This window comes from Anastrepha ludens, chromosome 5 (genome assembly GCF_028408465.1).
Source record: "Anastrepha ludens isolate Willacy chromosome 5, idAnaLude1.1, whole genome shotgun sequence".
NCBI lineage: Eukaryota > Metazoa > Arthropoda > Insecta > Diptera > Tephritidae > Anastrepha > Anastrepha ludens.
This window is the reverse complement of record NC_071501.1, coordinates 51337474-51361941: the sequence shown is the minus strand read 5'-3', so window position 1 is coordinate 51361941 and position 24468 is coordinate 51337474. Positions and strand designations below refer to the sequence as shown.

Here is a 24468-nt window from a genome sequence, read left to right as displayed (position 1 = left end):
GAATTGGATCAGCGATTATGTAGGCAATCTGCATAAAGAACGATGGTCCGGTCTAGAACGCTGCAGAACTGCAAAGTGTTTTGTGACAAGTCCGAACAGAAAACTGTCAAAATTTCTACTAAAACTTAGAAGAAAAGACGTTCGGTTGATGGTCGGTATCATTACAGGACACAACCCATGGGGTCAGCATATGACCACCATTGGAATCATTGAGGACTCTGTAAGTGTCCTGCCTTTTCTAGAGCACGGCTACGAGTTTTGGGTTCCGATGTCATGAGAATGAGTAATATTCGTTCTCTAAAATTGGAGGATATTAACAGATTTGACAAAGAATCTCGAAAATTCTCACAGGACTAACTATCTCTATCTCTGTCTCTATTCTTTCCTATCTCTTTCTCTGATACTTTTCTCCTTCCCTCCTTGACTATCTACCCCCTTTCCAGAGCTTTAAATGCAATGGGCTTTTTAGCCTGAGTGTTTTAGGAGACACCAAATCTCCTAGTGCTCCTTGGCTTGACTTTTTCAAATTTCAATTTCAATGGCGAGTGTCACAGCAGACACCCACGAAATTCGAGAGCTGAGATTTTGTGAATCTCAAAAAATCCCTCGAGCGCCTTCGATACACACTTAGCCAGAACAATTTCACGACCCTACAAGTTTGTGTACTTGCCCTGCACTCGCTCAGTTGAGCCGCAGCCCTTCTCTCCAGGAGCAGACCGCAAGTAGGCAACGGGAAAACTACACCACAGGTCCCCTAGTCAGCTCATCCGCTTAGCAGTTTCCTGAAATATCGCTAAGACCAGGTACCCAGATTAGCATTATATCATATGATTTGGATCGAAAGTGAATTCAGGCATATTCCAACCAGTAACGAGCGCACCAGCATGTAGAAGAGTAAAAAAAAGTAATCTAAAGTAAATGTAATAATGATTCACCCTTTGTTGGGTATTTGGTCGAGCTCCTCCCTCTATTTGTGGTATGCGTCTTCATGTTTTTCCGCAAATGGAGGGACCTGCCTCCGAATGGTAAATGATATTTTATGACCACCTGTTGTATGGCTGTAATACATTCGGAGGTTAGAGGCTATTAGAAGAAAACTTTTTCTGTCAGTTGATGTTTCATTACGCCACAGTAAAAGAAAACTAAGGGAGTGGTTTCCAATTAGAGATACATTCTCTTGAAATATTTATGCTGAAGGAGCTCAATAATATCATACTTTGGGCCGGTTCATCGATGTAATCGAGACTCTATTCACGTCACTATCTTATAATTACTTTGAAAATTTTAATCGTTGAAGAAATTATAATGCATGGAGGTTCGATTTCTCAATAAAAAAGTATCAAAAAAGTCAGATAAAAAAGTTTCTTCGCCTTTTATATAGCCATTTCACTTATAGAGGCTATCACTATTCAGTGCTCGCAGCTCTCGGGGATGTTTTTGTTTTGAAGACAAGTATATTTATCCAAAATAACCAAATAACCGATTTCTTGGAAATCATTTCGCTGAAATCCTTCTCCAGCGGACATGTCATTCCGAATGCCAAAGCATCTCTGAAATACTGGCCATTATACTGGCCAACAAAACTGCAACTTTTGTCTGATGATTGAGATTTCTATAGACGTGTTTTAAGTCCTAAGATATCACCTGAACCTCAAGCTTTTTCTATCACAGGAGGAGTCTATGCATTTAAAAGCGAATACTGACTGTAGGGATAGTGACTTTGAATGTGACCTGGAAACTCAAGATGATTTAAACGAGATGATCAGAGATTTGGATCTAACAAAGCCTGCTTCTGAAATTTTGGCTGGTTGGTTGGTTGGTTGGTTAGAGTGGTAATTCAGCCAGAATCCAACTAGCGCTTCCGCACCATTTTGTTGCCACATCCTCGTTACCAAATTGTTTAACAGTTATTTGCAGCAGGACTATATCCAGTCTGTGCGGTTTAGGAACCTTATTAGGTTGTTGACGTCTAAGCCAGATAGTTGCTCGAGACTCGAACAGCGGTTTGCCCAGGGTTAACATTCTGTCCTTCCATAGGGCAGGGCATTCACAGAGGAAATGGAAGATTGTTTCTTTTTTCTCCGGTTGTTTACAACTGTGACAGTATGTGTTTTGAGGGATGCCCATTTTGGCGTTTTGTTCTCCGATAGACCAAAAGCCAGTTATGACTGCCGTAAGTCTATAGGTGTCCCGTCGTTTCATGTTTATTAATGTCGACGATTGCTTGAGGTTGTAGGTGGGCCATAACGTTCTGCTGATTTTGCATTTCGTCTGGTCTCTCCATCTACAATCTGCAATTCGAAGGTATTTTAGGGAAACTGCGTTCTTGACCGCACCTAGTGGAGTGAATACTGGTACTGCAAGAGCGCTATTCATGGCAGATCTCCCTCTTGCCAGTTCATCAGCTTTTTCGTTACCTTCTATGTTCCGGTGTCCCGGGGCCCAAATTAAGGTTACTCTATGGTTTTCACTCAAGTTGGTGAGGCTATTCCTACTTTGCTCCACCACTTTAGAGGTTGTTATAGTCGCATCCAGCGCCTGGATTGCGGCTTGGCTATCCGAAAGAATAGCGATATTGCCCTTAAAAGAGAAATCTGCGATTAGTAACCTACAGGCTTCCCCAATTGCTAGTACTTCCGCTTGGAAGACGCTGCTGGTATTAGGGAGACGCACAGATTTTTCAATTCCAAGTCTATGAGAATATATACCAGCTCCAACACCACAATCCATTTTACTGCCATCTGTATAGACTGTGGTATCGAAGTTGTTTAGAGAAATTTTGGCTTCTAGGTTAAAAAAAAGAAACTTAGTAACGAAGGAAACTAGAATTTCTTATTACCGCACAAGAGAACAAAATCTTTTGAAATACTTTGCTGAAGAAGATGACTTTGTATTTAAATATATACCTGGTTTAATGGCTTTTTTTTATAAAAACAGCTGATACTGAAATTTCAGCTACAGATATGAAATGTTCATAAAAAATTGGACTAAGATCATGTGTCATAACCCAATCATCAGACATGCTGTTTCTGGTTGTTACAAAAACAAAAATTAAAACAAAGGAGTTAAAGGAATTAAATGACATTTTAACTATTAGCATAAACCTCTCAGTTTGGCCATTGTACTTATAAATTACAATTGTACTTCTCCTTACATGCATCCGCAAATCCAGTGGATCACACGTGTCGAATTTCCGCTTAAATGCCAACGTGTACTCATCCATTTTGAACAGTTCGCAATCTTGCTGATAGTCTTTTTGCACAAATTTACCATCCGGACTTGTGTAGGTATCAGTGACAATGTTGAAAAATCCATTTTGATTCTCGAAGAAACAGATATCCGCATCGCCCATTTCGCCACGCTTCGAGAAGCCCAAATAGAACCAGCGATGCTTTTCATTGAAGGCATTTTGCAGATGAAACAGAACTTCCTGTTTATACCAATCCACCATCCAGCTGAGCTTAATTTCAGCGTTGTCCAGATAGATTTCATGAAGTTTCGTGTCCGATAAACCTGTGAATTTATTGAAGTTTATTATTTTGGGATATTGATTATGAAGTTATACGTAATACGAGTATGTCTGTATAAATTATTGCAGACTAGTAAGAAATTCAAAAATTATAGACTAAAAGAGTACGACGGACCCCCTATTGCTGAATTGTAGCAACCAAGGCGAATTCATTCAAGATGGTGGCACTAGACAAACGACAACGTTTTGTTAATTAGAATGTCACGACAAAAGGAAGTAAAAAAGAAAAAGACGAACTACATTGAAAAGCCGACATGCAGTTGAAGCTGAAAGCATACGACGGTACTGTGAATGGAACGGATCTTTGACATTTCATTTTGCGCTGACATTCTAATGTACACGGCGAAAGAAAAAAAATTAAATCAGCTGGCCTACTGATATCACATTTAATAGGTTCGAATTGGTAGCAATCATAAAAGAAGCAATAATAAACAGCTCGAACAGAGCCGCTTTTGGATTCATTCACCGTTTTCGCAGCGAAGCTTGCGAAATCATGATATTTTCTAGTTATGGATGGTTAGAATTAATTACTCAACGAATCCTCTCATTTCTAGAATTTTTAGAGAGATCTCGTATACCGTCGCGGTAAAACTGTTCATCTTTTGAGGCAATCCACGGATCAAGTCATTTTTTGAGGTCTTCATATGAATGAAACTGCTGGTCAGCTAGACCATGTGCTATTGATCGGATCAGGTAATAATCGGACGGCGCAATATCCGGAAAATATGGCGGATGGGGTGGAATTTCCCATTTCACTGTTTCCATGTAGCTTTTAACGGGCTTGGCAACGTGAGGCTGAGCGTTGTCATGCTGTAGAATCATTTTTTCAATCCTCTCCGCGTATTGCGGACGCTTCTCGCGCAGTGCTCGGCTCAATCGTATCAATTGAAGTCGATACCGATCCCCAGTGATGCTTTCGCTTGGTTTTAACAGTTCATAATAAATAACACCAACTTGGTCCCACCAAATACATAGCATAACCTTCGCAGCGTGAATATTCGGCCGAAGCGTCGACGTAGAAGCATGACCGGGCAGTCCCCATGACTTTCTTTTCTTTGGATTGCTGTACTGAATCCCTTTTTCATCATCCGTCACGATGCGATAATGAAAACCCTTCTTTTTTTGTCGCTGAAACAGTTGTTCACAGGCCAAAAAACATCATCCGTTAACTCATAAGGAACCCAAGTCCCCTGTTTCTGAATCATTCCCAGAGCATGCAATCGCTTGGAAATGTTTTGGCGGGAAGCAAGCTCTTCTTGTGTTTGACATGGATCCTCATTGAGCAATGCCTCCAATTCAGTGTCTTCGAAGGTTTTTGACCTTCCTTTACGCGGACGGCCGTCAACATTAAAATCACCGTCTTTGAGGCGACGGAACCAATCTCGGCACGTTGTTTCACTTAAAGCAGCATCAGCATAAACTTCTTGTAGCTCTCGATGCGTTTCAGCCGCCGTTTTTTCGAAGGAAAGAGGAAAATCAACTCTTCCTGCAAATGAGGATTATTCGGCACAAAATTAGACATTTTCACAAAACCAAAAGTATATGATACCAAAACAAAATCACTAATGCGTCGAAACAGTTTGTTTACCACATGTCTAAGCTTGGTTTATGATGTTTAGGTTATGTTAGAATTGACTAGCACACACTGCTGGCGGCATCTATTGACAAACAGCGGGAACTTAGTTGTGCATCTAATAATTATATAAATAGCTAGATAAGTAAATAAAACGCATTTCATTAAAAAATCTAACTTGGTTGCGCTTCCGCACCATTTTGTTGCCACATCCTCGTTACCAACTTGTTTTACAGTTATTTACAGTATGACTATATCCAGTCTGTGCAGTTCAGGAACCTTATCAGGTTGTTGACATTTAAGCCAGACAGTTGTTCCAGACTCTCGAACAGCGGTTTACCCAGGGTTAACAATCTGTCCTTCCATAAGGCAGAGGAAATGGAAGATTGTTTCCTTTTTCTTTTCTCCGGTTGTTTACAACTGTGACAGTATGTGCTGTGGGGGATGCCCATTTTGTCTGCTTGTTCTCCCACAAACCAAAAGCCAGTTATGACTGCCGTAAATCTAACTTAAAATCAGTTTTAAATATTTTGCCAATTATAGATATGTTAAAAGTAGTTTCTAGAAAGGATGATAGATTACCAAATTAGCTATTTAGCTATGGTTGGGGAAAAAATTGTGAGCGGACCTTTGGCTGCCACGTCACTTGAGAGATTCTGTAACTGAATTCTGCACAATTATTTCACATGTATTTACACACTCGTCCAATCAGTCGTTGTTCAGATGACAACGAAGTGTTGTTTTTTACGTGTCTCACTAAGTCACACAGTTTTTTCGTGAACAAACCGCTTTGTGACCCAAGTGACGTCAGCCCAGCAGCTAATTCTATCAAATTCGCTTCGAGAGTCTGCTAAATAGCACACCTCTATAAATCTGTGACTAATATCAGACCGCCGTAGCCGAATGGGTTGGTGCATGACTACCATTCGGAATTCACAGAGAGAACGTTGGTTCGAATCTCGGTGAAACACCAAAATTAACAAAAACATTTTTCTAATAACGGTCGCCCCTCGGTAGGCAATGGCAAACCTCCGAGTGTATTTTTGCCATGAAAAATCTCCTCATAAAAATATCTGCCGTTTGGAGTCGGCTTGAAACTGTAGGCCCCTCCATTTGCGGAACAACATCAAGACGCACACCACAAATAGGAGGAGGAGCTCGGCCAAATACCCAAAAGGGTGTACGCGCCAGTTATATATATATATATAATATCAGACCGTTAACCGGCTCTTAGCGAATTTGACTCCTGCATGGCAACCGGATTTGTCCGCTCAAGTTTGTTTTTCTCCATAGTTACGTTAGTAACCAAACCTTGTAAATCTATTCTCTATGGAAAGGGGAACTTATTTGCCAACGGTTAATGCTACTCAAACCATTGCATTCGATTTCCCAGCTTCAAAAATAGAACAGCGTAACCATCATACTTCCCCCCCGTGTTCTAATTCTCTTAATTCAGCTACCCTAAGTTAATCAATATCACCTCAATTTGATTATCTCACACAAACAATTACGCCTAGTTTTTCCTCTTCTCAAATTAATTCTCTCTTTACTACACTTTCGTCTCTTTCAAAAATTCTCGCCACACAAGCTGAATCGATGACATTGTGAATTCAATTAAATTTCACTTAAAAAAATATTAGTACATACTCAATATTGTTTGACGTACATAAACATATAAATACATATACATATATTTATATCTGCGCTTCCCTCTTTAGTTTCCTAATGACATTGAAAATAGTTCAACGAAATATCAGCGAATATTTTAACAACCGCCATGAGCTATTATTATTGATTAAGGAAGAACATCCAGACAAAATATGCATCAGGAGCACCACTTTTCACAAATGTAAATTTAAGCACAGTTGTTTATTCTAGAAAGTACATTTGCCAGTTCTAAAATTAAAAAAAATTGACACAAGTAAACCAGCTGTAAATATACACCTAACTCTGTTTTTCCATGGCTTTTTCGAAATTTTCGTTCGAAACAAAAAATGTTTTTCTAAACAAAACATAATTCCTAAAAGAATGCCTTATTAAGTAAAAAGCGCCAGAGTATGCAACAAATAATAAGGGCAAATTTAAGGAACAATTAATAAGATATCCTAATAAAATAAAGCTTCTATGGATACCCAGCCACTTAGGCATCCTTGGATAAGAAAAAGCCGATTCAGCGGCCAAAAATACATATTCCCCTCTTCATCACCTTCGACACATTCTCCTCCAATGACATTCTTTACATTATCAACCACCATTCTGCCCACTTGAAAAAGTTGAATGGCCTCAATTTAATCATCCGTACAACCTTATAAACACTGATTGTAGAAAATTCCTATTCCCGACTTCCACTTTCACTTCCACAAACTAACATTCTAAACTAAAACACGAAAATTTCTCCAACACATCCTACATCCAAGAATGATAGAGAGGAAGATTGCGCCTTCCGAATTCGCTGTGTCGCAAGAGTGCATCAATAAACAAACAAAAGGAAGGGGAATTACTTGTTTGTGATGTCAGAGTAACAAGTATTGTTGGCGCAAAATTAGTCATCTAATACTGTAGTTGTTTAGTCCACAACTGACAAATAGGACTGACGTGCGACGGCATTTGCAGAAGTTATACATTTTTCGATGGGATAATTAATTCTGCGCCACTTTGTATAAAAAAGCTCGAGAAAGCAAAAAACAGTCGCTAACAGACTTTGTTACAACGAAAAAACCAACAGGGTGGTGTTCCATCGCCACTTCTCTGGCTATTCGCTGTTAATGAGTTACTAAATAAATTTGAAGGTACGGCATCGAAACTAGTAGCATATGCAGATGACATAGCCATAGTAGTGACAGGCAAATACCTAAACACCGTGAATGACATAATGAATAATACACTCGCAGCAGTGCACCAATGGACAACACAGGCAGGCAGGATATGATACTTTTTACTAGAAGGTACAAGATCCCCTATTGGCAACTCTCGAAGCTAAACGACGTAGAACGAACTCTTAAAAACCACACAAAGTACCTTGGAGTAATTCTGGATAGTAAACTATCATGGAAGCACAATATATTAGAGATGAAGAAAAAGGCCAGCAAAGCACTATACGCATGTAAAAAGATGCTGGGAGTTACATGGGGTCTATCTCCTGCTATAATGTGTTGGTGCTACTCAGCTATAGTAAAGCCAATATTACTATACGGCGCTCTGGTGTGGTGGACTGCGCTAAGAAAACGGACATATAAAAAGCCTATGGAAAGTATTCAACGTCTTGGTGCACTTTGCACAACAGGTGCATTGAGAACTACTCCAACGGCAACGCTTGAAAGAATACTCAACTTGTCACCGATTGATATTGCGGCGGAGTGCCTAGCAACTAAATCCGCCGTAAGACTCAGCGCGGCAGGCGAATTTACCTGTAAAACATTCGGACATAGCTCAATAGGCATCAGTTATAGGGTCCAAACGGACTATATGACTTCGAAATGCAATTGGGTGAAGAAATTCCGAACAGCAATAGAAGAAGAGGGGTGGAAAAAAGGAATGAAACCTAACCCAAATACTTTTAATATATTTACCGATGGCTCGAAAATGGTAGACGGAGTAGGGGCAGAGATCTATTGCGCAGAGCTAGGCATCAGGCAGCCATTTAAGCTTCCTGACCACTGTAGCATCTTTCAAGCAGAAGTCTTTGCGGTAGGAAAGGCTGCAGAAATAGCAATCGCAAAGACATCAAGCAACTCCAAAATAAATATATACGTTGACAGCCAAGCTGCGATGAAGGCAAGGAACTCATATGAAACTTCATCTAAAAATATTCTAAAAAGCAGGGAAGCCATAGAGAGATTAGCCACAGACAGACGGTTGCATATCTATTGGGTACCCGGACATAAGGGCGTTACTGCTGGCGGCATCTATTGACAAACAGCGAGAACTTAATTGCACACCTAATACTTATATTTCTAATCAAAGCTTATTTCCACACGTATGGCCTTCAGCCACTGTTATTCCTATTCATAATCCTAATAAACCCTCGCAACTTTCCTCTTCTTAGCGATCAATCATGTCTAAGTAAAATAGTGGTTCATCACAAAAAAATAATTCATCAGTCACATCAACATTTTTAAAAACAAGCATACATTGGTAGATGTGGACTAGCTTATCCCACTTAGCATTTTGTGCCAGATTCTTTGAGTTCTAATCAGGTTTAAATACAGCGACCGACTTTGAAAAGCATTTGATCGGGTCGGAGTTCACGCAGTTTTGAGTCAGCTTTCAAGCTGGAATATTGGTCAAAATGACTTTACTTTTGTAAAGCTTTCAATGACACATCGCCGCTTTTGTGTTCGTGTGAATAGGAAATTTTCCGAGTTTTACTGCCTTTATAATGGTATTCCCCATGGTGGCATGTTCATATATTCCTTGACACAGAATTATAAATTTAAGAAATGTGTGTATGAATTTTTTACGATATGTATTAATCAGCAAACAGGTATATGAGTATATGCACGAGTATTGGGGAAGAGATATTCAAAATTCGAATCTTTCGGTTCTCAGCATTGAAAGATGACATACCACCTTGATCAAAAAGTTGCCGGAATATATTCAGAAAATTCGCTTTCAAAGTATTCCCCATCAACTGCAACGCACTTATGCCAGCGTTTGCTTCGGCTTTCAAAATATTTGTTGGACTCTACTTTCGGTATAGCCATCAAAACCGTTTTAGATTTTTCCATTACTTAGCCTCGGCAGCTAAAACGCCAAAGAGATTTCCCTTACTAGTTTTTTGACTCCATCAAACAGAAAGAAATCGCAGGGGGCCATATCAGGTGCGTTCAATGGCTGTTGGATGGTATTCGTTTCGTTCTTCGTCAAAAATTCACTAATAATTATGTCATTGTGCGATGGTGCGTTATCATGGTGAAAAATCCACACAAAAAAAAAACTGAACTCAAATCGGTTGACTTATAGCGTTACCTGCCAGTTGTTACGGGAACTTTTTGATCAAGATGATATGCGAACGAACTTATTTAATATTCAAAGCAATAACAGCGGAAGCATGTCGACAATAATCTATCAAAGAGCTCTACATAATTTAAAGGCTTCGTTAAAATTCGGTGATGCGATAAACTTAGCAGTAATAAGTTATGAATATATACATATGTATGTATGTATGTATGTATGTATGTATGTATGTATGTATGTATATTATGTATGTATGTATGTACGTGTACGTAAATACGCTGCCTAGCAATCTTTGCGCGGGTAAAAATCTATTCTCATCACTCTCATTTTTATTCCACACACATTTCCAATACCCATTACATTGCTTAAATACCCTCATAATCGGTGTGAAACGTAAAGTGATCTGATCTCAAGCACCAAGGAATGACAAGTCGTATTAGCGAGTGCGAAAATTTATTCCTTTGAACATTCATATTTATGGCGGAGGCGGAGCCGCCAACAACTGTGTTTTTGCCCTTCGCCCGTTCTGCTTTTGGTACTGATGATGAAATCGTTTAGAATGCGATGCTAAGAAATTCCTGTGTCCTTATTAAGGCATTGACGTTTTCATCAAACCTCACCCTCATCGACTGGCAAGTCCTTGCCTGACTATTACTACTACTCCTCTGATGTTGTCATTTCCGAGTTACGATACTACATACTAGCAATGGAAGAGCACATTAGGGGGTGTGTAAGGTTAAACTTAAGAACACAAAATGCTGGTGGATAAAATTCCTAAGCATTTCTCATAAACGTTCGCTCAAGTGACATGTTGGCATTTTATGAATTGTTGATGGTATTTCAGTTTATTGGATGTTCTTGGTTATCTTCTTGTCTTATTGTTTGGTAGGATGACTATTCCATTTTGGTGGGGGATAATTTGTACATGTATAAGTATCTTTGTATGCGTCTTGCATGCACGTGTGCTGTTTAATAAGAATATTCTACTTTCATATTAACTTCTTTGTTACTGGAATGGATTGTAATGCTCAATAATGGAATTCATATTGGTATGAATTATTGCAAAGCTATTTGCATTAAGGTGGAATAAATTTTGAATTAATGATGCCAAAAGATGCTTTGGCGTTTTCGTACACTTTTCCGCACTTATAGTGGTAATTAGTCATTACTAAAGTGTTACTGCAAATTCTACTATTCTTACTATTTTCATATATTTAGTACTCATTGCACGTATACGAGTATTAGGGTACATACTCGTACACCCAACGCGTTTACGTGGGAGATGCGTTCCCAAAAGCGTGCAAAAAATATCCTAAACAAATACAATTTCAAACATTTATTAACAAAAAATGGTTACAAATTTAATCTTCAAAATAATAACCATCGTTAGCCAATAATTCCCATCTCTCAGGCGATTTGTGGATGCCGCGCCAAAAAAATGACCGTCTTTGGCCGCAAACCTATCATCAAGCCATTTTTTGGCTTCTTCGTGAGAAGTGAAGGGCTGCTCCGAAAGTGTGTGGCCCATCGATGCAAGCAAATGATAATCAGAAGGCGCCAAGTCTGGTGAGTAAGCCGCATGCACCAGCGGTTCCCGATCGTACGTCTCCACCAATTCCCGGGTCGCTCTTGTTCGGTGTGGCGGTGCATTGTCATCAAATCAGTTCATGCGGCACCCATCTTCCGTCCTTTAAAATCATGCCCATGTCTTTCAAACGTTTGGAAACGGTGTTTTGGGTCACTCCCAACTGCTCTGCCATCATTGCTTGCGTTTGACCATCATCTTCATCCAGCAATGCTTGCAATTCGGCGCCCTCAAACTTCTTCGGTGGCCGGGCACGGTCCTCGTTCTCCACGCTAAAATCACCACTTCGGAATTTTTCAAACCACCTGAAGCACTGTGCTCTACTTAGAGCATTTCCACCATAAGCTTCTATAGGCATTTGAAGAGCTTGAGAAGCAATTTTCTTCAATTGATAACAGAAAATCAACGATGTCCGCAAATCGTAGTTGAAGTCACGAAATTCGACATTTTTAAGAGCAACAAATATGCATTGTTGTATGATGTATGCGGCTGTATTTCAGCTATGACATCGCGTATGTTGGTCCTCAGTGCATCAATTGTTGCTGGTTTGTTGGCATAACACTGGTCTTTGACGGCACTCCAACGGCGTCAAATCGCAGCTCCGAGGCGGACAAACGATATTAGAATTTCGGCTGATAATGCGATCTTCGAAGACAGTGCGCAAAAGATTGATCGTAGCATTCGCTGTGTGGCAAGTAGCGCCATCTTGTTGGAACCAAATGCCACCAATATCCTCCTCTTCAATTTCTCGGAACAAAAATTCGTTCAACATGGCCCGGTAACGCTCTCCATTGACGGTTACGGCCACTCCTCGCTCATTTTCGAAAAAAATGGACCAATGATGCCTCTCGACCAAAATCCGCACCAAACAGTGACTCGTTGCGCATGCATCGGCTTTTCTTCGAGTGCGTGCGGGTTTTCTGAGCCCCAAATGCGGCAATTTTGCTTGTTAAGATACCCGCCGAGATGAAAATGAGTAACGCCCACACGCTTCAATCGGTGATTTTCTTCTTCCCATTGCCGTACGTAATTTTCGTACACATTCTGCAACATTACCATGATTTTCAAAGTAATGTCGCAATATTTCCCAGCGTTCTTTGAGCGTATACAAAACCATTTTCGTTCAGCGGATGAATACAACTAATTTTCTGTCAAATCAGATGACAGCTAAGTGTTACCATTCTTCAAATAATACCTAGTTCAAATCCGTAACGATAGATGGCGGGCCCTGTATATGTTACTTCCTTCTTGCACATTTTTCAAACATGTAGAAACTTTCGCCTCTTCGCATTTCGCATTAAACGCATTCAGGGATGGTGCGCTTAAATAACTATGAACACAATCTATAGTGATATTTGTACTGATCCATCTTTGTCATTTCTTTTTCCAAGACTTGTTTCTCATTCTAAACCGCAGTAAAAAATTTTCGCAAGCACTTCCCTTCGTGCACTTCAATGGAGGTTTTATGGTATATCACTGCTTTATATGTGTTGAGGAAAGTGTTATGAATGGAAAGTGTTCATTTCATTTGAAAATTTACCAATTATAAGCACACAAGTTAGGAGGACTGAATTCGGTCTGGAGCGAACTTTATATACACGCTTACAGTCTAGTAAACTTTAATTTGGATTAGCTGACATTAAAAATGACAACAACTAAATTCGTCTCAGAATCCCTATTATTTTCACCTTGCTATATGGCAGTGAAACCTGCTATAGGAGCTGCTCATCTTAGAGTGGAAATTTCTGCGAAAAATCTTTGGCGCGATATGTGATAAAGGCGAATGGCTGAAGAGCTACAATCATGGAGTCCGCAGGCACGAAACCGAGACAATTCGAAACATACGAGTATAACTAGTATGCTGAAGCAGGACCAGGGTTGTCCAGCCAACAATTATGAGGATGATGACAATGAGAGTTATAGCTTGTAACATCAGAGAGATTGAAGAAAATTTTGCCTTATTATATAAAAAGTGAGCGTAGCTTTTATCCGATTTCAATAATAATGATGTCGGATCAATGCGAGTACTAAATCAGAGGAAGTTTTATTAATAGTTTCTGGAGCCACACGAATTGACCAAAACAGCGTTTTGGTATAATTCGGATGTATTTTTTTAGCTGCATGAAAACTATCCATATCTATAAATATGGTTTGATAGGTAAGGTTCGTTTAACGCCTGACAGAACTTCCAAATATGGACATTTCGAAAAAAATAGATCTTTCGAAATGAGGAAGGAGCTGCCGTGAAGGAAGGTGAATGGCGAGTGCTATCGAGCCATGCTGACAGAATTTTTGTTTCCAAATATTAATCGGCTAAATATCGACGACATTTGTTTATAACAAGACGACGCAACTTGCCATACAGCGCGCTTAATTATCGATTTTTTGAACTTATCGAATGGATCATGTAACTCGCAGCCCCGGCGGATATACATATAAGTATGCCGGATATCATACTGAAAAAACCCCCATGAAATTATAATTATAAGATTATAATAAGAAAATTCATTAACAATTTTGTTTTGTATTATAATTTTAAGATCTCAAGCGCTTCAAAAACATCCGATATAAGGTGATTTCTGATTTCCTCTGATTATCTGCTTGTATACTGCAGCTGTCTAGTTCACAAGTGCCAAATCTTCCGAAAGGGTGACTAATTTTGCGCCACCTTATACCTATATTTATCTCGATTCTTTAACGCAGTTAAATACAGCCGAACGAAACTATAATACCCTTGGGCGTAAGTGCGCGGTTATAAAAATTTGGCCGGAATGGATCAAAGAGAAAGCAGATATACAAGGCCAAGTCCAAAATAAACAAGACTGGCGTCATAAAAATGCTTTTGAAGGCGACATCTTTTTAATGAGTTAGTGCGTTGGAAGCTACATCCTTAGCTGACTTCTAGTGAAAGCTTCGGTTCAGTGGGAGCGAAGTTATTGTGTTTAAAGTGTCAGTATGTTTGTGTCATCGGTACAAAAATGAGTTTCGAACAAAGAGCTAATATCGAGTTTCATTTCAAAATCGGTAAAACGTTTACCGAAACATTTGAATTGTTGAAAAAAGTTTATGGCGATAATTGTCTATCTCGTGCCAGAGTTCATGACTGGTTTACACGCTTCACAGATGGTTGTGAGGACATAAATGACAATGAACATATGGGCCGCCCAAAGTCAGTAATCACCGAAAACTCCATCGAAATTGCTTGTAAGTTTATCAAAAATGAACCGAAATCATCGCTGAAATTCATGGAATCGGAGTTGAATATGTCCAAAACATCGATTTATTATTTCGGCTTACGAAAGGTCTGTGCACGTTTCATTCCGACGTTTCATTCCGCACAAGTTGACTTAGGACCAAAAATTGCTCAGAATTAAGCATTCGAAAGACCTCATTAAAGAGGCGAGAAAAGATGAGAACTTCCTTTACAACATTGTAACTGGTGATGAAACGTGGTGTTTCCAACACGAACCTGAAACTAAGCGTCAAAGTGCCGAATGGAAGGCCCAGACGAGCCACCACCAGAAGTCAAAAATCAAGTCGATGTTCATTTGTTTTTACGATTCCAAGTGAATTGTCCACAAGGAGTTCGAGCCAACGGACCAAAACGTCAATGCTATTATCTATTTTGGCGTTTTGAAGCGTTTGTTTGCTTCGCATTCATCGAATTCACCCTGAATACCGCGAGGGAGGAAGCTGGCTTTTATTGCATGTTAATGCACCATCTCATCGATCCACTCTCGTGACTGAGTTTTTGACTAGAAATAGTATTTTAACCATCAATCACTCAACGTATGCGACTGATATGACTCTCTGTGACTTCTACCTATTCGCGAAATTCCATTTGACCATGAAAGGAAAACATTTTGCGTCCATATAAGCCATCCAAAAGGCTTGTACCGACATCCTAAAGGACCTTCCGGTCAATGACCTGAAACACTCTTTCGAAAAGCTTTTAGATCGCGCAAAACAGTGTATCGAGACCTGAGGGGACTACTTTGAATAAATAAACTCGAAGTTATCAGAAGAAAGCTCCTGTCGTTTCTATTTTAGCGCAATCTTGTTTATTTTGGACTTCATCATGTATGTATTGTGTTCTGAAGTGCTTCATAATGCTTTGCTGAGAGGTTTTAAAAAATTACAACATTATTAATCTGCGCTGAAGAGATAAATATTGGTTTAGTAAGGAAAATTTCTATCTGAAAATAATTGAATTATATTTTTAACATTTTTTGTGAGCAAACTAGAACTAAAAAATTATTTTCTGATTTTCTTAAAAAAGTAGCTACATACCTATATAATATTTTAATTCTTGTCGTAATTCAAGCAAAAACCTCCACAAATCACAACTTCATGCCTCATCAATATTCTGTGAAATGTTATAGTTGCGGTAAATTTGGCCATAAAACTGTGGTGTGCAAATGTATCTCATTTTAATAAAGTTACCAAGTCGATTACACTCAATAAGCAACTGTTGATCGATCCAGCACACACTTTCAGTCAACAAACATCAATCATTTGCCATCGGTGCAAAAGTTCAAGACATCACGCTTCGTGCAGCTCGTGTTCGGTGGATGATGGTGCATACCGTAGCGTAAACGGATGTGTGTGATGAATCACCTTCAATTAAATCACGACCAGGTAGGCAACTACATATATTTTCATACATATGGTATTATGAGGCAGGAGTGAAGAAGCAAAATAGAGCACATTGTTATCTAATACTATAGTAATATAGAATAACCAAAAATATGCTGTAAAACATGATATTGAACATTTAAAAATGTTGAAAATATGAATCTAATGGTAAAATTTTCTTGTGTAAAAATCTATTGAATTCTATTCAAAAAAAGTGCAAAAGCTCTGGCGAAAGTCGGAAAAATACTAATTCAGAGTAAGTATAGAATTTCAACAATCTTAGCACAAGATCCATAATTGAGGCTCTTAATATGTTAGGCACAGACATAAGGCGAATGGATAGAGAACATGCTTAAAACTAGAATAATCATCGGTGAGGTAGGCAGCAGCACGGTAAAACACTCTGTCAACAGGGGAACCCCTCAGGGAGGAGTGTTATCCCCTCTGCTGGGGTTACTAGTTGTCAACAATATACTTACCAAATTCAACCGAAGGGGAATTAAAGTAGTGGCGTACGCGGGCGACATAGTGCTCATGATTTCAGAAATGTTTCCAACCACAATCAGTGAGATTGTGGAAGGAGCTCTGGGCCACGGACTGTGGTTTAAGTGTAAACCCGAGAAAAACTGAACTGATGCTATTCACCAAGAAAACCAAGGTACCAAACTTCAATCTCCCAAAACTAAACGGCGTTAGTCTCACGCTAACCCAACAGGCTAAATACCTAGGTGTTGTCCTAGACCCCAAACTCAGCTGGAAGTCCAACGTAGAGTACAGGGTAAAGAAAGCGAATATAGCACTTTACACGTGTAAGAGAACGTTTGGTAAAAAACTAAAACTAACCAATTGGACCTACACAGCCTGCAATAGAAAAGAAATACAACAAAACTAAGCTAAACAAGATACAAAGAACAGCGTGTATCTTAACTACAGGAGCGCTTAGCACCAGTGCTACTGAAGTGCTCAATGTACTAACTCATCTGCTACCATTAGATTTACACATTAAAACAATCGCTACTTGCAGCGCGGCGAGACTCAGAGACATAGGAAGCTGGACAACAAGGTCGCACGGTCACAGTAAGATCCTCCTACAAGGACCCTCGCTGCTCAAAAACAGATCAGACTACACTGTCCCCGACCTTAACTTTAAGAAAGGCTTTACGGCGCGTTTTCCACCGAGAGCCGAATGTAGCAAAAGGAAGGTGACTGGAAGTGTTTGGCCGAGCTCCCCCTCCTATTTGTGGTGTGCGTCTTGATGTTGTTCCAAAAATAGAGGGACCTACAGTTTCAAGCCGACTCCGAACGGCAGATATTTTTTATGAGGAGCTTTTTCATGGCAGAAATACACTCGGAGTTTTGCCATTGTCCGCCGAGGGGCGACCGCTATTGAAAAATGTTTTTCTTAATTTTGGTGTTTCACCGAGATTCGAACCTACGTTCTCTCTGTGAATTCCGAATGGTAATCACGCACCAACCCATTCGGCTACGGCGGCCGCCAAGCCATTCGGAGAAGCATGCCAATTACTAAAAATCTACAAGGAAGTTGGTGCAAGAGTAGCTATCTTCTCAGACAGTCAAGCAGCTATAAAGGCCTTAGACTTCAATTCCATTTCATCCAAACTAGTCTTACAGTGTAGGGAGGAACTGGAAATGCTTAGTCATTGACTTGAAATCACTCTGATATGAGTTCCCGGTCACAGGAACATACGGGGTAATGAGATAGCGGATGAGCTAGCAAGAAAAGATTCGACACTAGAAATAGCAGAGGCGATGTCAGTTTCAGGTGAAATCCTTTTCTTCTACAGTGTGCATACGGTAGTTGAGGACATGCATATATGTGGATATAATTTCCCGAAACTATTTTAAGATGAGAAATGCAGAGACGTTCAGTTATCGTCACTATATCTACAAATCTCACCGATTTAGAAATCTCTAATTTTCTTGAATGCATCCGTTCATTCTTTCATAAGGTTCGCCGTGAATTAGAAGCATCAGGGAACAATGCAGAATCTGTTGCCAAACGCAAAAAACACAAGAAACGTTTTGACACTGTTCGGTCTGCAGAATTTATTCGTCAAGTGCAAGCGATCATTCACAAGCATCATTCAAAATCAATGAGAGCCCTTGCGAGGAAGCTTAATGTTTTTGAAGGTCTTGCCCATGAAGATCTCCGGTATATCCGGTAAATCTTACGTTATGCGCAGAAGACAATCGAATCAAAGAAGCGAGTTATTCGATAAATATACCTTCTAAATAAAATGAAACACCCTGAAGCATCTGAGCTGTTATGGTTTCTTTCTGACGAAAAAAATGTTAACCAAGACCAAAAGACCAACCGCACAAATGACCAGAATGACAGATCGCTAGGTTTCAATCCTACAGAGGTTCCTGTTGTCATGCACACGAAGTTTCCAGCCACTGTTATTATTTTAGGTGTTGTAAGCAACAAAGGACATGTCATTCCTCCAAACGTTTTTACTCAATGATTTCGAGTGAATTCTGCTGTCTATATCCAGGTTCTAGATAACAGCCCGTACACACCTAAAAGTTTCGCAAAAGTTGACAAATGTTGTAGTTACCATAAAAAAATACAATTTGACTACTAAGTTCAGCGAAGTTCCGTATTGTGCAACAAATCCCGCGCAACTTAAGCGCGTTTGAATCATCACAAATGAGAGAGCGAATGATTGGACTCATGATCTCAAAGTTTGGAGCTAATACCTGACGGTCATAAGATGGTGTTATACTTGGGCGCGGGAGAAGTGATTGATTTGCAGAGATTTATACCTTTGTACTTTGGCAACGGCGAATATCGCAGGCGATGGAACGATGAGCTATATGAGCTTTAGACATAGCGCAGTGAATAAAGATCCAGCGGCTACGTTGGCTGGGTCATGTTGTCCGAATGGATACAAACGTTCCGTCTCTAAAAGTATTCGATACGGTACCAGCTGATGGTAGCATAGGAAGAGCAAGGCCTCCTTTGGGTTGGAAAGATCAGGTGGAGAAAGGTTTGGTTTCTCTTGGTGTGTCCAACTGGCGCCGGTTAGCACGAGAAAGAAACGACTGCCGCTTTTTGTTGAACAAAATCGCGTAAGCGGTTATCGCGTCAATTAAGAAGAAGAAGAAGATGCCATACAGAGTAAACACAAAGGGAAAAAGGGAGAAGGAGCCCTGAATTGGAGGATGATGACCAACGCAGTTGAGAAGAACAAAGCTTTGCAGAAAGGACTTGAAGCAAGCCTAAGTCTCGCCGCATGGATACCAAACGCACAATGCCCGGTAAGGACATCCACCGAATTCGAGAGCTGCAGTGTCTTTGCGCGTTTACGCAAAACCCAGCGCTAACTCTTTCCCAGAGTAGTCACACGTTTTTGAAGGAACTCTAATTCTCTAATTTCTCGGGAACACTATCTCCAGGGGGCCCTATCTAGCCAGCTTATCAGCCCAGCAGTTTTCCTCTATGCCACTGTGATGGGAAGCCCAAATGAGGCTAATATCGGAGTGTACGAATGCAGTTGAGAGAGAAATCAGGCATTTCCCGACTAATTTCGAATGCATAAAGAATGAGCCAGAGCCCTAATTGCCGCCTGACAGTCGGAGTACCTCCCTTACAAGAATTACAGATGTAGCCATTTCGCAATTCCGGTGCTGTGAATAGAAATATTCGGTACATTTTCGAAAATAACGGCAGAATAAAAATAAAGTATAGAAAACATATGTCACGAAATTCATAAAGTAAAAGTTAAAGTGGGTGTAAAAAAATCCTCTTTTATTTTTATACCATGTCACAGATCTACATATTCGAAAACTAGCTATCCCTCCTGGCCATGGAACGCTTATAAATAAATTGACAAAATACAAATGGCATTATGAATCGTTTATCCCTATGCAAACTAAACCCAGTTATGTACTCTGCAGCGTGTGCATGTCGCAAGCTAAACATATATGTTTGTATGTAGATACATATAACTAAGACTGGACGTGGCAATAGTGAAACACCAAGCCACCATGAGCTTTTATCAACTTTTCATCGCTATTAAAAACACACTTCATCATTGTATCTTTTATAAATAAATACAAAAATAGATACATCAAGCCATATATGTATGTATATGTATAGATGTAGATTCATATAAAAACACACAGCTGAATTAAGAGATTACGTATACGCCACGTTGATCGAAAGTTACAGGTATTTATTTTTTGCTTTACTTTTTACTTTAAATTATTTTTATCTATTTTTATTATACGACTATTCTAAAATGGCGGCCGCCGTAGTCGAATGGGTTGGTGCGTGATTACCATTCGGAATTCACAGAGAGGTCGTTGGTTCGAATCTCGGTGAAAGCCAAATTAATAAAAAACATTTTTCTAATAGCGGTTGCCCCTCGGCAGGCAATGGCAAACCTCCGAGTGTATTTCTGCCATGAAAAGGCTCCTCATAAAAATATCTGCCGTTCGGAGTCGGCTTGAAACTGTAGGTCCCTCTATTTTTGGAACAACATCAAGACGCACACCACAAATAGGAGGAGGAGCTCGGCCAAACACCTAACAGAAGTGTACGCGCCAATTATTTATTTTTTTTTATTTATTCTAAAAATACTCACATAAAAGCGTATGAAACAAGTAAATGCTGAAAATAAATATTGCCAAACTCACAGGAAGCGAGCGAGACTTTTGCTTAATTAAAAAATTGTTCATTGCTACCGTTGTATTAACTTCAAAGAAATATGCGGATACACAAATGTACATATGTATATATGCCCATATTAGCGTAGAAGTTTTATAGCAGAATACCATGAAGTTGTTTGTAGTTGTTTATGGCAAGCTACTCGTGTATGTCAAATGATCATTTCCTCGAACTTTTAAGTGTCACAACTAACTTTAATGAAAGCAAACTGAAGTAAAGTTAGATACTTCTTGTTGAAGTACGATGCGCAGCATAATAAATAATATCCGGTATAACATACATGCACGAGGGTGAATATTATGTTACAGGAATTGAGATTTCTGTTTCAAATTTATTAGCACATAAGTAACGAGAGTGTATTTCAAAGTAAAAATGTTGTGCTCGAAAAGCTCTTAAGCATAAAGAGGCGTAAATATATTTTGTTAAATGAGAAGAGGTTAGAAATGTTAGCAGAATATTTTAATTTTTATCGCAGGATTGTCTTCAGACTTTTCAGCCGTCGCGTTATCTTACAGGAGGGGTTTATATCCTTTGACATTATTTCCAGCAATAGTTTGCTTCGTCGAACTAATATAAAGGGTGGTTAAGTTTTAAGGGTCGGTGCTAATTTTGAATAAAATACATTCTTTTTAAAAAATTATTATAATTTCTCTTTATTATGATAATATTGGTATGGCTCAATTACGCATGAAACAATATATTGGCCAAATGGCCGCTGCGGCCTCGGCGGCACACCTCCATCCGATGGTCCAAATTTTCGATGACGCTGAGGCATAATTGAGGTTCTATGCCGTTAATGAGCCGAAGTATCTCATCTTTTAACTCTTGAATTGTTGCTGGCTTATCGACGTACACCTTTTCCATCAAATAACCCCAATGAAAGAAATCCAACGGTGTCAAATCACATGATCTTGGCGGCCAATTGACATCGCCTCGACGTGAGATTATTCGGCCATCAAATTTTTCGCGCAAAAGAGCCATTGGCACCGTCTTGTTGAAACCACATATCGTCCACATCCATATCTTCCAAACACTATTCACAGTAACTGCCTGACCGGCCTCATTTTGGAAAAAATACGGGCCAATGATGCCGCCGGCCCATAAACCGCACCAAACAGTCACTCTTTGTGGGTGCGTTGGTTTTTCGGCAATCACTCTTGGATTATTATTCGCCCAAATGCGGCAATTCTGCTTATTGACGAATCCACTGAGGTGAAAATGTGGCTCATCACTGAAGATGAATTTCTTCGAAAATTGGTCATTCATTGTTGCCATTTCCTGCCACCATTCTGACCATTGCTTGATTGTGTATCTTTCCATGGTTCAAATTGAGTTAGTTTAAAATTGAAAAATTTCAAATGAAATGTAGTAAACAATTTGACGTTTAGGTGGGGTTCACATTCAACATCGGCCCTTAAAGTTTAACCACCCTTTAAAATGATGCTTGTCATGCTTTTTTAATTAAAAATATTTACGGCCAGTCGTATCTGTAGAATGTTGTCATGTCTTTGGTGAGGTCCCTTTTTTATATGAGCTTCATGCCCTTTGTGACCAGATTTTAAGCAACACTAAATGAGGCAAACTCAAATCATTGACTAGAATCTTCTGAACGGAAGCATAAGCAAAGTTTAAGTCCTCTGTCAGCTCTCTGATGTTTAAGTTGCGGTTATTGATCAACCCTTCTTTCACTTTATTGATGTTTTCATTACTTCCCGATGCCAATGGCATGCCACAACGTTCGGCATCCTCGATGAACTCACGAACTCTTCTGAAGCGTTCATGCCACTCGTAAACAGCTGCCGGCTTTTTTCTAGAGTATCAACGAAGGGGTTTCCTAACATTTCTACGGTTTTCGCACCATTGAACCTATTTTTTACACAAAACTTAATACAAACTCATTGTTGTAAATTCAAATCCATTTTCAAAACTGTAAAAAACCGGAAAGACGTGAAAATAACGAAATTTCAGTAGGAATTTTAATCACAGATGTGGCAACCTAGAATGAAAAAAAAAAAAACAGAACTCAATTCAGACTTAAAGTATTGCCTGGTGGTTTTCCGGAACCTTTTGTTCAAGGTTGTATACAAAATATATGAATTTGTCTAGATAGTTCAAGTTAGCTATGACCGATGTCGTAATTTGCGAGCAACCTCAAGTTGGCTACACCCAATGTTCTTATTACAAGAAGTGATATCCAAAAATCAATTTGGTTATCTATACTCTCTAACTCACTTTGGATAGCTGAGAATATGTTAACAAATGCATTTTTCAGGTCTTTCACGAGGCGTCTGTTGGCGCACCTAAAGATTACCAGAACGTCCGGGTGAAACATTGCGGGCGATAGAGAGCTTGGAGCCTTGCTGATATATTAGTTCGGGGAAACAGAAATCCATTATTTTATGTAAAATTAAACAGATTATTTAAGATGTTTCGGATGGTCCGGTTTAAGTCAAATGTGCACCGCTTTGTTGCCTCTCTCATAAAAGTCTTGGTCCTTTTTGGCGAAAACCTCTAGTAATCGATTTTCACAATTTCTCTTAATACCAATTTCTTACCACTCAGGAACTTTTACAATGAGAGTAAAATATGGTAATCGCTTGGTGCCAGGGTCGAATCATATGGTGGGTTCATTGAAGCTTCCCATCCAAGCTCCTGGAGTTTTTGGCGACGTGTGTGGCCTTGCGTTGTCCTCATAGAACACAACACCTCCTTTGTTGGCCAATTCTGGCCATTTATGGTCAATCCCTAGCTTCAAACGGTGTAGTTGTTGACAGTAGGAATGTGAATTTAGTGTTTGGACATACCGAATAATCTCATAATATATGTTACCTTTCAACTTCCACGAATCACACTGTAGAAACTTAGCTTTTAGTCCTAGTTTGGCCACCGTTTTAATTGCTTTATCACGCTTTGATCTTGATTGTTTCCGCACAATATTGTCGGATGTGACCCATTTTTCATCTTCAGTCACTATTCGTTTAAAAAATGGGTCCATTTTATGCCGTTTGGCCAAGGCTTCGCAGATGGAAATTCGATCAATAATGTTTTTTGGTGTTAATTGGTGTGACACCCAAACATTGAGTTTCTTTTTGAATCCAGCTTTGTGCATATGGTTTAAAATTGTTTTATGGTCGATCTTTAGCTCCTAGGCGATGCTATGACTTTGATTTCATTGACATTTTTGACAATGGGCCTGCCTGTACGAGGTACATCTTTAACATCAAAAATACTGGAACGGAATCGACGAAGCGAAAATTGCACGTAATCAGTTGTTACAGTATCGGCACCATTTTCGTCTTAAGTAAAGAAAAACTGTAAAAAAGTACCGAATTTTCTCTTTGTTGTTGTGAAATGTCATCTTGATAACGAGCATTAACTTTAAATTTTTTGATCGATATTTTACGGGATATCGATCACAACAGCCATCTACCGAGAAAATAATGGATTTCGTTTTTCATGGATACCGCAATAGGCACTCTGTCAGCGATTAAACGAAA

General features: G+C 39.4%; 1 protein-coding gene across 3 annotated transcripts in view; it reads right to left on the bottom strand.

Moving 5' to 3' along the window:
* The window catches only part of LOC128864201 (tyramine beta-hydroxylase), a 72871-nt gene that overhangs the window by 12114 nt on the left and 36289 nt on the right, over positions 1 to 24468 (bottom strand). For all 3 annotated transcript variants that reach the window (XR_008454656.1, XM_054103756.1, XM_054103758.1), the window contains exon 3: positions 3155 to 3513. Coding sequence is in view for 2 of the 3 variants with exons in the window: in XM_054103756.1 (XP_053959731.1) it covers positions 3155 to 3513 (359 nt within the window). In the remaining variant the exon portion in view is untranslated. The remainder of the gene's footprint in view (positions 1 to 3154; positions 3514 to 24468) is intronic.